At 35.6% G+C, this 12,776-nt stretch overlaps 2 protein-coding genes across 2 annotated transcripts in view; one reads left to right on the top strand and one right to left on the bottom strand.

Moving 5' to 3' along the window:
- The window catches only part of tnfaip8l1 (TNF alpha induced protein 8 like 1), a 26,627-nt gene extending 25,516 nt beyond the window's left edge, over window positions 1-1,111 (bottom strand). Inside the window, exon 1 of the mRNA XM_015399392.1 lies at window positions 868-1,111. The gene's annotated coding sequence lies outside the window, so the exon portion shown is untranslated. The remainder of the gene's footprint in view (window positions 1-867) is intronic.
- A 2,754-nt stretch (window positions 1,112-3,865) lies between these two features.
- cope (coatomer protein complex subunit epsilon) lies at window positions 3,866-12,587 on the top strand. The gene is made up of 10 exons (XM_015399134.1): window positions 3,866-4,015; window positions 4,200-4,262; window positions 4,400-4,500; window positions 6,917-7,069; window positions 7,484-7,537; window positions 7,665-7,746; window positions 7,943-8,098; window positions 10,803-10,871; window positions 11,926-12,000; window positions 12,298-12,587. Exons 1-10 carry the CDS (start codon window positions 3,914-3,916, stop codon window positions 12,349-12,351), a joined length of 909 nt encoding a protein of 302 aa, XP_015254620.1. The 5' UTR covers window positions 3,866-3,913; the 3' UTR covers window positions 12,352-12,587.
- Window positions 12,588-12,776: the final 189 nt, after the last annotated feature.

The following is a 12,776-nucleotide window of genomic DNA, read 5'->3' on the forward strand; positions in this document are numbered from 1 at the left end:
CTGAGATTAAAGTTAAAATTCTGAGATTAAAGTTAAAATTCTGAGATTAAAGTTAAAATTCTGAGATTAAAGTTAAAATTCTGAGATTAAAGTTAGGATTCTGAGATTAAAGTCAGAATTCTGAAAAGAAAAGTAAGAATTCTGAAAAGAAAAGTCAGAAATCTGAGATCAAAATCAGAATTCTGAGATCAAAGTCAGCATTCTGAGAGATTAAAGTCAGCATTCTGAGAGATTAAAGTCAGAATTCTGAGATTAAAGTTAGAATTCTGAGATTAAAGTTAGAATTCTGAGATTAAAGTTAGAATTCTGAGATTAAAGTCAGACTTCTGAGAAGAAAAGTGAGAATTCTGACTTTTTTCCACATTAAACTGATATAATATTTAAAAATCAGTTAACCTTTTTTTGGCCCCTTTTCTGTCCCTAATCTTCTTCAGTAAAAACCACTGAAATGAATACAAAATAGTAATTGAACATTTTGGCTGTAAATAAAAGTTTAAACCTTCCAGTTTATGTATAGTAGAATAAAGAATAAAGAGTGAGTAGTAGTAGTTTCTATTAATCCCAGAGCAGCGCTGCTTTAATCCCAGGCCCAGTGAACTCAGCAAACATTGTTCCCTCAGATCCTCCCATCCAGGCTGCTTTATCGGACTGATTGAATCAAACTGCTGCTGAGCGTTACTTCCGTTAAACCCCACAAATACATGACATTTCTCGCACTAAAACAGAAACCCCTCCTTAAACCGACCTCTATTTTAACACATATTCTAACCATGTGTTGTTGGAGGTCAAACCTGAGATGACAGAAGTTTAAGCGCAGTTTTATTGCTCAGATTGTTAGATTAAAACAAACTGCAGGGCGCCACTCACCTTTCTGTCAGACTCAGGAGGGGACCAGCTTTATTTCAGAGGAGCTGTTCAGGTCTTCATGCTTGTTCTTCACAACATGGTTTTATTGTTGGTCGGTTATCCGCTGGGAAACGTCCACCTCACTGTTCTGTAACCTTAAAACTACCAGGCGCTGATTTTTAAATTATTAAAAACAGTGTTTTCTTCCCTTGCAGGCTGCGAGATCAGTTACAAGTTTGCTGCTGGTCTGGTAATCGGACCCTCCTCCTCCTCTGGTTAAAAAAAAAGTTTCAAACTTTAGAGGGTGGGGGGCTTGGCTACTTGGTAGATTGATGTTGGATTGGGCCAATAGAGGAGCTACCAGAGGATTGAACAAACACTTTCAGGCCAAAAACCAGCCCATTCCCTACCGCCGCCCCCTCCTCTATTAGCGTTTCCAGTAATTATCCTGGTCCCAGTCCCACGGCACCAAATTTCCCAGAGGAAATGGTGTAGAGGGAACAATGGACAGGACCTTTCCATCATCACTGTATTTATGGCTCGTTAGATTTTATGGCACCCTTCGACACAATGGGATAAATCAACATTTGGGATGCAATGCAATATATAATGAGAGCATGCTCGGAGCTGACACATGACAAACTCATAACGGATGTTTTCTTAAAACGGGGATTTCTTCCCGTCTCTTTGATGAGGCTGCGGAAATTTCCAGTGATTATTTTCTTGCGTTTGTGATTCTTGTATTCACGTAATTTTTGCATCCTTTAAAATGTGCAGAAGACTTTATAATTTTAATCATACGGGCCACTTTTGGTCGTAAAACGTCTACACAGTTCCATCAAGAGCATATTAGACCGAGCTAAAGTAAGTTTGTGCGAGATGTTAGATCTGGAGCGCCCTCTTGTGGTAGAATGGATACATTGATTATTGCGCAATGTTTGGCTATACGCACGTCAATACTCTTCTAGTCTTTTCTATTGGTCATAGGTCGTTAATTTTGATGGCTTGTTGCTGTTTTTAATAAAATCATTAAAAATATATAACGACAATAACCCCCGCTTACAGAGAAAGGAATGTTTTACTACCTTTTTTTTTTATTTTAATAAATTGGTAATGACTGATCAGGCCTCTAAAGCTTGCTGTTATGCCAAGGAACAGGGGTGGAGCTAGATGGTTGGCCAGGGGTGGCCATGACCACCCTCAGCCATTAACTAGCCACCCTACCATTTCTTCCCTTTAATTTAGATAGTGGCAACAGTAAAACTCTGAGTTGGAATGATCTAACTTATCTAACATTTCAATTTTTCATATGTTAACAGTTACTTGACAACAAAAATACTGTGGTTAATTATGCAAATATGTTAACATTAAAGATGATAAATACAGAATTCCTGCTCTTTGCAGAAGTAGATTTTGTCTTATGGGGTAAAGAGAAAATTACATCTCTGCAAGTCATCCAGGAGTCTTCAGTGAAATCAGAGATAAATAACTACTTTAAAGTGGAACAGTTTTTTTTTTTGTTTTTTTTACATTGGCCCATACACGCGTGTCATACACACGCTGCTTTGTTTTTAACAGATATAAATATAAAAAATATAACCGCGGATGTCTGGGGGACAGTGATTCACCTACATGTTATGAATGCTGGCGTACCATACAGAATAAATTATGAACAGTTCAGTTTGTGCCTTCAAGTTGTTGCCCATAGGAAGACGTTACTTGGATATAACAAAACCGAATATCTTCAGAACAGCTCCAAATGACACAAAACTAATATAGGTGGGCAGCCCTTATTATAATCTTCTGGCTACGCCTGAGCCAAGGAATGATTCAGCATGAATGATTTTCTGAGAGTTTCTGAGATACTTAAATCAATGATTTTGATTTAAGTATACTAAAGCAGGGATGGTATCAAAAAGTTTGAAGATAGTGACAATCAGAGAATGGGGCTTTGCAGGTCTTCTTTTATTCCCCTTTACGGGATTTCTATGGGATTTAGTTCTAGTGACGGAGGCAGCTGACTGGAAAAATGCTGACTCTATTTGGTAAACAGTTTCTCTGTAGATTGAGCCATATTTGAAAAACCAGCGCATTCAGTTTTCAGTCAGAATCTAGATTTTTGCAGATCTTATTTGAGAACTATCAAGTCAGCTTGCAAGAATATTAAGAATCATCATCATTTGCACTGGCATCAACAAGCAAATTTAAATAAAATTTTTTCCATGACTACCAAACCTTATGAGACACATTTCAAAAGAAGGAAAAACGTGCTTTTAAGTGATCTTGTAAAGCACATATTTATTTATGGGGTTTTTTCATTGAATATTGTGATTCTTGTCAATACTGTGAGAATCACACAATTTAATGAGAGAAGATAAACAACTGAGATGTAAAAAGGCAAGTTACAGCTTAATGCTCCATCAATTTGAACATTCAACGATCTTGTGTATGTGGAATCAAATTTTAAAGTAATGACACGTGACTCAAAGATTGATTGGTACTGTATAAATACTAGAGGTTAAGTATTTCATAGAGGGAGGAGAAAACATATTTAAACACATTTAACCCTACAGTAGATTTAAGGTGTTTGATTGTATGTGGAAGGTAGAAGTTTGCACAATTAAACTACAGCTCAGGTCATAACACTAGATTGATAATATATGAAAAAATGCTGAGATTTCTGATGTGCAAATATTCAATTTGCTTATATTTTGTACTTGTTAATCAAAATAGCTGTAAATACATTTTTCCACATTGTCATTTAAAATGTATGTGACCCAGAAAAGATCACATTTCTGTGTTTCTGCAAAAAAATAATCTAATTAAAAGACGTATTCAACTGCTTTGATTTTTATTTTTTATTTTTTTGTCTGATAATCTAATCCACAGTTACATCATTTACAATTAACATTTTTTTTATATACTGGAACATATCCCCATTATTTTCTAACAAGATTTCTTAACGGTTTGTGTGTTTACTTTGCTTAAAATACAATTCCCAGAATCCTTAGCAGAACCCCGAAAGTGACGTGTTTTTGCGACGTGTCAGGAAGTCTCATTAGCCAACATGTCGGCTCAGCAGGGTGATGTTGATGAGCTGTTCGATGTAAAAAATGCATATTATATCGGCAGTTATCAACAATGTATAAACGAGGCCCAGAAAGTAAAGGTATGTGGTCCTTTCAGACTTAATTTTTTTTTCATAAATGCTGTTTTATGTTCGCAGGCCTGTCTCATTGGCTAAGAGGAGCTATGCTAAGCTATTGGCTAATCTCAGCGTTTATCTTTTTCTCCAAACAGTTGTCTGAATGACTTTAACACTTTAACATCCAATTTATGTTTTGTCTTTGAAGCCGTCATCACCTGAAAAGGAGGTTGAACGGGATATGTTTTTGTACAGAGCCTACATCGCTCAGGTAAGGAGAAGCGACAGGTAGAAATCGGCCTCACTCGTCAGTAGCTTAATGTTTTTAATTAAATATGTCTTGTGGGTTTAGTTTGTAAATATAAGTCCTATCAACAACCTAACATGTAGAGTTTTGTGTTTTCACAGAGAAAGTATGGTGTTGTTTTGGACGACATCAAGGCCAACTCTCCAGCTGAGCTCCAAGCTGTAAGGATGTTTGCAGAGTTTCTGTCCAATGAAGGCAAAAGGTAAAGGTTTGATTTTTACTTCAATGACTTTGTACTCAGTAATGATGCAACATGTGTTTTTTTTAATAAATTATATGAAAATAGTTGCAATAGAAAGCAACTAACACATTACACACACACATATATATATATATATATATATATATATATATATATATATATATATATATATATATATATATATATGTGTTTATACACAATGCTGTGTTGTTTATATGCACATCTTAAGGCTGCTCAAACATCCACAGTCAAAGCATATCATGCTTAATATTGTGCAGGTGTTATATTGTTGGTTCTTTAGCTGTACACCACAATATAGCTTTAGGAATAGATAATGTTGTTTATCTAAGCAAACATGTTTTCTCATTAACAGGGTGCACATAGATTTATATTAGTTTAAGTTAACTCATATTTACTGTACTTGCTCTTTCTCATCAATGTGATGCCTCATGGACTTCAGCTCCCCTGTTCAAAAAAATTGTATCAAGTGTTTGGGTCGAGACCAGTTCTTTCAATAGCTCAAAGATATTTGCATGTCAATGGTCATTGCTTGACCTACTAAATATTGCATTCAAAGTAGAGATGCACTGTTCCATTTTTTTTTTTTCAATCCAACACCGATACCTGATGAGTCTATCAAGGGAAATCCGATACTAATCCGAATCATTTGGGAAATAAAGGAACCATATACCTTGCTATGTGAGTGAAGGCTTTAGCCTTGGCATAAACATTTTTAAAAAAAGATAACAAATTAACACAGATATTTAATACTGTTGATTAACAAATAAGCAGCAAAAAGAAAGAGATAACTGTTCCATGTAAAGTACACTAGATTGGATCTCCAATATCAAATCATCGATATTCAATCCAGCTAATTAGTCAAGATAGGAGCTGATATCCAATCCAGGTACATCTCTAATCAGAAGCAGTGTGCTTACTGGCATCCTGCACACATTGCTAGTTCAGAGATGAATTCAGTTTGATGAACTATCGATCTTCGATTAAAAAGTATCAGCATCAATGCAGTTTTTTTGTTTTGATTACAAATGATTAACATTTTTTTTCTATCAGCAGAATAAATCAAGACAAATTTTGATCGGAATATTTCAAATGCTGGTAGTAGTGCAGGCTTTACTAAAATAACATTTTTTCTATTACATGACACATGATAATCTTAACATACACTTGTATCTAAGATTCCTGAGCACAGCAGGGCATGTAGGTATACAAACATTTGCAAACAGGTGGCTAGCACTAATCCATCTAAGTATTTTCAGTTGTAGCCTCATAGCATCGTTGTATGCTTGACATTTCTGGATGCTGCCTCTTTTGCATTGTCGCCATAAATGGGTAGTGTGCACTGGAGTACAGAAGGCTTTAAAAAGAGTTATTTTTTAGAGGATAAACTAAGGTTGGGCGTTGTCTAACTATATTCCAAACGATATTTGTCAGTTCAACAAATTCCTATGGCCAAAGACAAGCACCACTTGAGAGTGTGTCTTCTGCACCACTGTTAATATTGTTAACCACTTGTGCATACTTCTAATAACCAATGAGGTAAACATGCTTATTTTCTTGTCAAAAATGTATACGTTTCAGCCAGTGGGAATAGTTTCCTCTTTTCCAGTTGTTATGACTACGGCATGAGACATTATAGTTTAATGTTTTTATTTGTAGATAAATTGCTGCAGCACAGTATTACTGGGGAAGAAAGCTGCACCTGGAAGGAGTTTCTATGTACCATTAAAAACAGCATTAGCAGGGGTTTTTTTTGTTTTTGTTTTTTTGTCATCAGCTGCATCTTAACCCATAGACCTAAAAAGAAACAAAAAAAATAGTTTTTAAAAAAGGATAATTGAAGGGCTGAGTCCATTGTCAACGGTCAGTAGAATTCTCCAATCGCCTGACCTTAGGGTGAACAAATTCAATTTTCTGACCACTGTGTTAGCTTGTGCATACATCATACAATACTGCCTGTAAATGTCACGATCATCAGACAGGTCAACGTTTATTTAGTGCCCCAAATATTTAAACTCATTACATGTTGAGAGCTGAACCAGAGGAAAACAAGTCAGAGGTTATCTGATGTTTATCTGCCTTACTTCTAACAATCATGATGTTGCTCTATGTGGCATTATATGTTGCAGATGTCCTAACTACATCATTTTTTTTGTGGGTTAACTTGTATTTATTGATGTGTGGAAATCTTTTTTTTCCTGACATTTTTTTTATCCTTAGTGAGTTTTTCTCCAAAAACAATGAAAGAAAACCTGTTAAACTGTTTACCTTCCCATGTTGCATTGCATGTAGAGCCTTGGAAACAATGGTTGCTTGCTTTACTTTATTGATCGCTTTGATATTCTAAGACAAAAGAAACTGAGGGTTTTCCTCCTAACTATCTTTGTTTTTAACTTAGGGATGCTATTGTTGCTGATTTGGACAAGAAGATGGCGAAGAGCGTTGATGCTGCCAACACCACCTTCCTCATCATGGCTGCGTCCATCTACTACCACGAGATGAACACGGATGCCGCTCTCAGAACTCTGCACCAAGGAGAAAGTCTGGAGTGGTGCGGATAAATCTAAAGAGGAACTTTAATAATTTTTGCAGTTGCTAGATTTCAAAATGGCAATTGATTTCAACATATGTCAACACCAGTAACGATTTTGGCTTCAGGTTTTATTCACAACCGTCATTGAGCTGTAGAAGACTATAAACTGCCTTCATAAAAAATGACTGCAGTAATTTGCACAACATAATTGTTAATTTAAGCACCTAAAAGGCAACACTATAGATTTGTGTTGGGGGGATTTACTGCTAATGGAAGCAAGTGTTTACTTTGAATTCAGGTTATGATGGGTATAAAATATTAATATGCAAATCGATTTCAAGTCTTTCTGTTTTGTTCACGAGACGTTTGTTGCCATTGTTTTTATGTTCTTGAAACAACTTAAGCTAAACCTTGTTCTAAATGTGCTTTCAGTATGGCCATGACCATTCAGGTGCTTCTCAGTCTGGACCGTGTTGACCTGGCAAGGTTTGTCGTTTTAATTTGACATCCTTTAAACTTAATGACCTTTTATTGTAATTTTAAATCTCATATTTTACAAATGCTATTATTTTTGAATGATTTTTCCCCTAATCTTTGTGGAATTCCTCGACAGAAAAGAACTGAAAAAGATGCAGGAACAGGATGAGGATGCTACACTAACTCAGCTGGCAACTGCCTGGGTTAATATTGCTGTGGTGAGGGGAAAAAAAAAACACCAATTCATTTTATAACATTATTTATGATTAATTTATAGATAGAAGCATTTGCCAACATCTGTTGGGTTGGGAGTGCTTTTTTGGATGCAACTTCTCATAATGAATTTCTCTTTGGCAAGCTTCAATGTGGTATCTGATTTAGGAGTTAGGTTAAAACACACTGCTGTTATTTCAGGGTGGAGAGAAGCTGCAGGATGCCTACTACATTTTCCAGGAGATGTCTGACAAGTACTCTTCTACACTGTTGCTGCTGAATGGGCAGGCTGCTTGCTACATGGCTCAGAACAAGTGGGAGGAGGCTGAAGGAGTGCTGCAGGAAGCTCTGGATAAGGTTGGACTGATTATGTTACTCACCAAAAAGGGTTGTTTTGGTCTGAATCGAAGGTGTGTTTTCAAAAGAGTTGCTCCTGCTGTTATTTGTTTTGAATCTTCCATATTTAAAATCAATGAAATGCATTATAACACCGGTGTTTCTTAAAAGTAGGCTTTATATTTACATTTATTCTACTCCTATAGTTTAGGCTTTTGAAAATGTTGCCAAAATTATCTTATGTATCAATCATTGCATTTACTCTTAATTATCATGATACATTTTTTAATGTTAGTAACTAAATTAACATGGCAGTTGCTTTAATTAATGTTTTTCTTAGGAAAAATACAGCAAAAAAATAATTTCAAGAATGAATAACTTTTTTGCTATTTTTGTGAATTGTGAATAAGTTGTTCATTCAAAATTAGATTTATAATCTAAATTTACAGTCTAAAAACACACCAATATTTCCTAAACTGCATTTAAAGGGCATTTGTAAGTTTTAAGGTTTGAAATTGTTTAGTTAGTTTATTGCCTCTGAAATGATTATATATTGTTTTATAGATATGTGTATTATTATTTAGCTATTGTTTACCCCTTAGATTTCTTCTGTTTGCTTATTTTCACATTTTAATTTTACACATTATGAAAATAATTGAGATCAGAGTGAACCCCGAAAAAAAAAAAAATCTAGACAAACCTTGCCCTTTGTGGAAAATATTTTCCTACAAACTAATCATTGGTTGTGGTATAGACTGCTGTAAAGTACTTGACATTGATTCTTGTTCCTATTTCCTATTTTTTGATTTAGCCAAATGGATCTGTTGCAGCCTGTTGAAGGTCATGAAACACCTTCTAAATTGGATTAAAGTTCTCAGGTTTTGACTTTGGTTAGACCAGAGCAAATTATTATTTTCTTTTTTTTTTGTTAGGGCTCCTCTGAAATGTGCTGACTATGTTAGTTTAACAGCACATAGAATTGGCAATAAATCATGATTAGTAGAAAATACTATAATTCTATAATTTCTAAGTTTATGTTTGTCCATCCATCCATTTTCTTACACGCTTAATCCCAAGCGGGGTCACGAGGGGTGCTGGTGCCTATTTCCAGCTGTCTACGGGCGAGAGACAGGGTACACCCTGGACAGGTCACCAGTCCATCGCAGGGCAACATAGAGACAAACAACCATTCACATTCACACCTAAGAAAAATGTAGAGAAACCAATTAACCCAACAGTCAAGATTTTGGAATGTGGGAGGAAGAAGGAGTTTCCGGAGAGAACCCATGCATGCACAGGGAGAACATGCAAACTTCATGCAGAAAGACCCCAAGCCGGGAATCGAACCCGGAACCTTCTTGCTGCAAAGCAGCAGTGCTACACACTGTACCACTGAGCAGCCCTCAAGTTTATGTCTGTCTCAGACTAAAATGTCCTTGATTTTTAAATGCATAAAATTGGCAGAAAGGTAAAATCAGAAGATGCTCTAAAATAAATTTTACTGTACTTTCACAGCACTGCATATACATGAGCCAGTGGTACCAAAGTTTATCCTTGTGAGCTGCTGTTGTCCAGCTTTTAGATGCATCCCTTCTGCAATCAAATGAATGTCTCCTTAACGGGCCAAAGCAGAAATAATTGACAGAATACTGAAGGCAATCAGCCTTTTCTCAGATGCGTCTGAATAGATGCATCTACAGGAACCTCTGCTTTAGATACTGAAGTAGGTTAACGTCGGTGTGAACCTGAAATCCCACATCCACCGTCACCGCCCAGCTCCGCCTCACCTCGCTGCACTCCAGACCGTCTGTGCAACATGTTCTCATTAGTTTTAAAATCATAAATAAAAAAAAATTCTCATCAGTTTTAAACAGAATTTTAGAAAAAAGATGTTATCAATCTGAAAGGCCAGTCATACTGAATAGACAACTTTTCTCCAGAGGCAACCCAATGGTATTGTGAAACGATGAAGTGTTCCTCCTTAGGTGCAAAGACTTAATTAAAATGTATTTATACATTTGAGTATCATATTGTGTATGATACAATTTGTGTTAAGTGAGGGTCCAGATATTTCACCATATATTGTTTTAATGGCAGGAGGTGCAATATCTTGCACATTTAGTGGACTGCTTTAAATAACCAAAGCTGACCTAAAAGCTTCTGTTAATATCTTTTATTCTTTAATAATATATATTCTTTTTTTAATGCTCCTATATAATTTACCAGCAGAGGGCAGCACATGTACATTATTTCAAAGACAACCTCTTCCTGGAAAAGAAAAATGTGTAGCTCTGTAATACATACATACAATGTAATACAATACATATAGCTCTGTAGTGTATGTATGGGTATATATGTGTATGTGTATGCATGTGTGTGTGTATATATTTTTATAATAAATACAATTTTTTATTAATATTTTCATCATTTTGAGTGGAATTGCTGGGCCATTCATTTTTTTTAATTAAATATTCAGAATTTTTAATGAGGAAGAGTAACTGTCTTCATAGCTGTTTCATGTGTAGAATCCACAGTGCTTCATTTTGATGTAAGCATGTTAAATTTTGACAAAGGGACAGTTATTCATTAATTATAGCCCTTGCTCCATAAGCAGAATTTAACAAAGGGTTCAATTTAGCTTCCAGATGTCATGTTTTTTTTTTTTTTTTAAGGGGAAAACATTTTTGACAGCTTTTTTTTTTCCTTTGTCTTTTATTCCCATTAGGACAGCAGCCATCCTGAGACGCTGATCAACCTTATAGTCCTGACGCAGCACCTGGGGAAAGCTCCTGAGGTGAGACCAAAGTTCTACAGGCATCAACCTAAGAGTGCTCCTTTGAACAGATAAAAGACACTGATGCAACTTTGACCCTTCCGTCCTAAATCCAACACGTACATTCAAGCAATTTAAAAGCCTGCTTTGCCTAAATCGGTACATTGCTTACCTGGAAACGACACTAAGGCGTATCTGCTGTGCAGTGGCGTAACAGTCAGAGTTCATATGATAAAGGCAGAATAATCAGACTTACATTTGCTGCATGTGACTGCAGCAGACTAGAATGCTGACCATTAACACAAAAGCATAATTAACCAGTCTACAGCTGTGATAACAACTGATAAGCTCATCTCGCTCAAGGTTAACTAGGAAAATTAGGTCATTTCTTAGCAAATTATATAGAAAGGTTAAAAGGTAATCAAAGAATTTTTAAAAGATATTTGTTGGATTCAATTTTTACTAATATCCAATAAGTTGTTTGTTGCTTTTATCCCACAGCTCCCAAGTCATAAGCTACAGAGTTTACAGTATTTTTAGGACATAGTTTCTCTTTAAGATTAAACATTAATTTCTGAAGACTTTTACTTTCAGGGCTGCAGGTATTGATTGCTTTGGTGATCAGTATGTATTTTTATCTATATACTGTAAATAAACTATTAAATTGAAATATTAAATTAAGTATGCATGTATATGTATGATTCAACCTTAAGAAGCAAACATTTATTGCACATTAGATGTAAAAAAATAAAAATAAAAATATATATATATATATATAATGCAAAACACCAATTGATTAAATCCTCTTAGTTTTTACTGTTGTATTTTAATTGTTGGTTGTTTCATGCATTGTTTTGAGTTTCCTTAGCTACAAAATTCTGTCCAGTGCAGAGTATTCATGTAGTATCTACAACAGAGCCTCATCTGCATCCAGCTTGTTGAAGGGCGCAAGCATGAATGCAAATGTATTATGTGTTTGAAGTAATTATTTGCCTTCAGGCTCCTCCTTGTTCGCAATCCTTTGTGCCTTGACTTCCTTACAGCCACCCAGAATCATCTGTTTGTGTTTCCTTAGGTCACCAATCGGTATCTCTCCCAGCTTAAGGATGCACACAAAGCTCATCCATTCCTAAAAGATTATTTTGCAAAGGTAACGCTTGTGTTATACACTTAGAGATAAATACTTAGATACTTAGAGACTAAATAACAAACCTGTTTTATTTAGTGAGACTGATGGTACTGTTTGTAGTGATAAGCTGGCAGCGTGTATCCTTGGATCAAAGCCGAGAAGGACATTAAACCTTCACCCTTTGCTTATGCTCTGTGTTGCAATCACGCTAGAGTATAAACATGCATAAACTGGGTTATTGACTGGACAGATGCATGTATAATACCTGGATTTGTAACTGTGTTTAACTGTTTTTTTTGCTGCTGTCTCTTTCTGCAGGAGAATGAGTTTGACAGGTTAGCAATGCAGTATGCCCCCACCGCTACTGCATAGATCTTCTGTTTCTACAAGACTCCCTGAACAGTGGACTTTGAGAAAGACCTTGAAGATAACAACAGTTTCTCTGTCATGTTTTTTTTTTTCTTCTTTATAACCTTGTCTGTATTTCAACCACGCTAGACATTCTTATATCCCTGCATCGATCCCCATCCTACACATATACTTTTCTTTACAGCAATTCTGTTATATAAGCATTCCTTTGAAATGTTAATAAAGGCTTGACGAAACTTGAGTGTTTTATTTGTGTTAAATCTGCCAAAAATAATATAGAAGTATATTATATGTGCGACTATAAAATAAAAGTTGGTATGGAATACCAGCTACTGGAAAAGTAGGTCCTCAGTTCAATATGTTATCCAATCAAGTACAAAAATACTATGTTCACCGAGATGGCTACCTTTACTGTTGGCAGTGGGGAG

Source organism: Cyprinodon variegatus, unplaced genomic scaffold, assembly GCF_000732505.1.
Source record: "Cyprinodon variegatus isolate N-32 unplaced genomic scaffold, C_variegatus-1.0 Scaffold30, whole genome shotgun sequence".
Taxonomy (NCBI): domain Eukaryota; kingdom Metazoa; phylum Chordata; class Actinopteri; order Cyprinodontiformes; family Cyprinodontidae; genus Cyprinodon; species Cyprinodon variegatus.

Bases quoted from the DNA above. Each gene is read 5' to 3' on its own strand.
- cope (XM_015399134.1), top strand. From the start codon at position 3,914: ATGTCGGCTCAGCAGGGTGATGTTGATGAGCTGTTCGATGTAAAAAAT. The intron at 4,016-4,199 runs GTATGTGGTCCT...TTGTCTTTGAAG, and splicing joins ACGAGGCCCAGAAAGTAAAG to CCGTCATCACCTGAAAAGGA. The intron at 8,099-10,802 runs GTTGGACTGATT...TATTCCCATTAG, and splicing joins TGCAGGAAGCTCTGGATAAG to GACAGCAGCCATCCTGAGAC.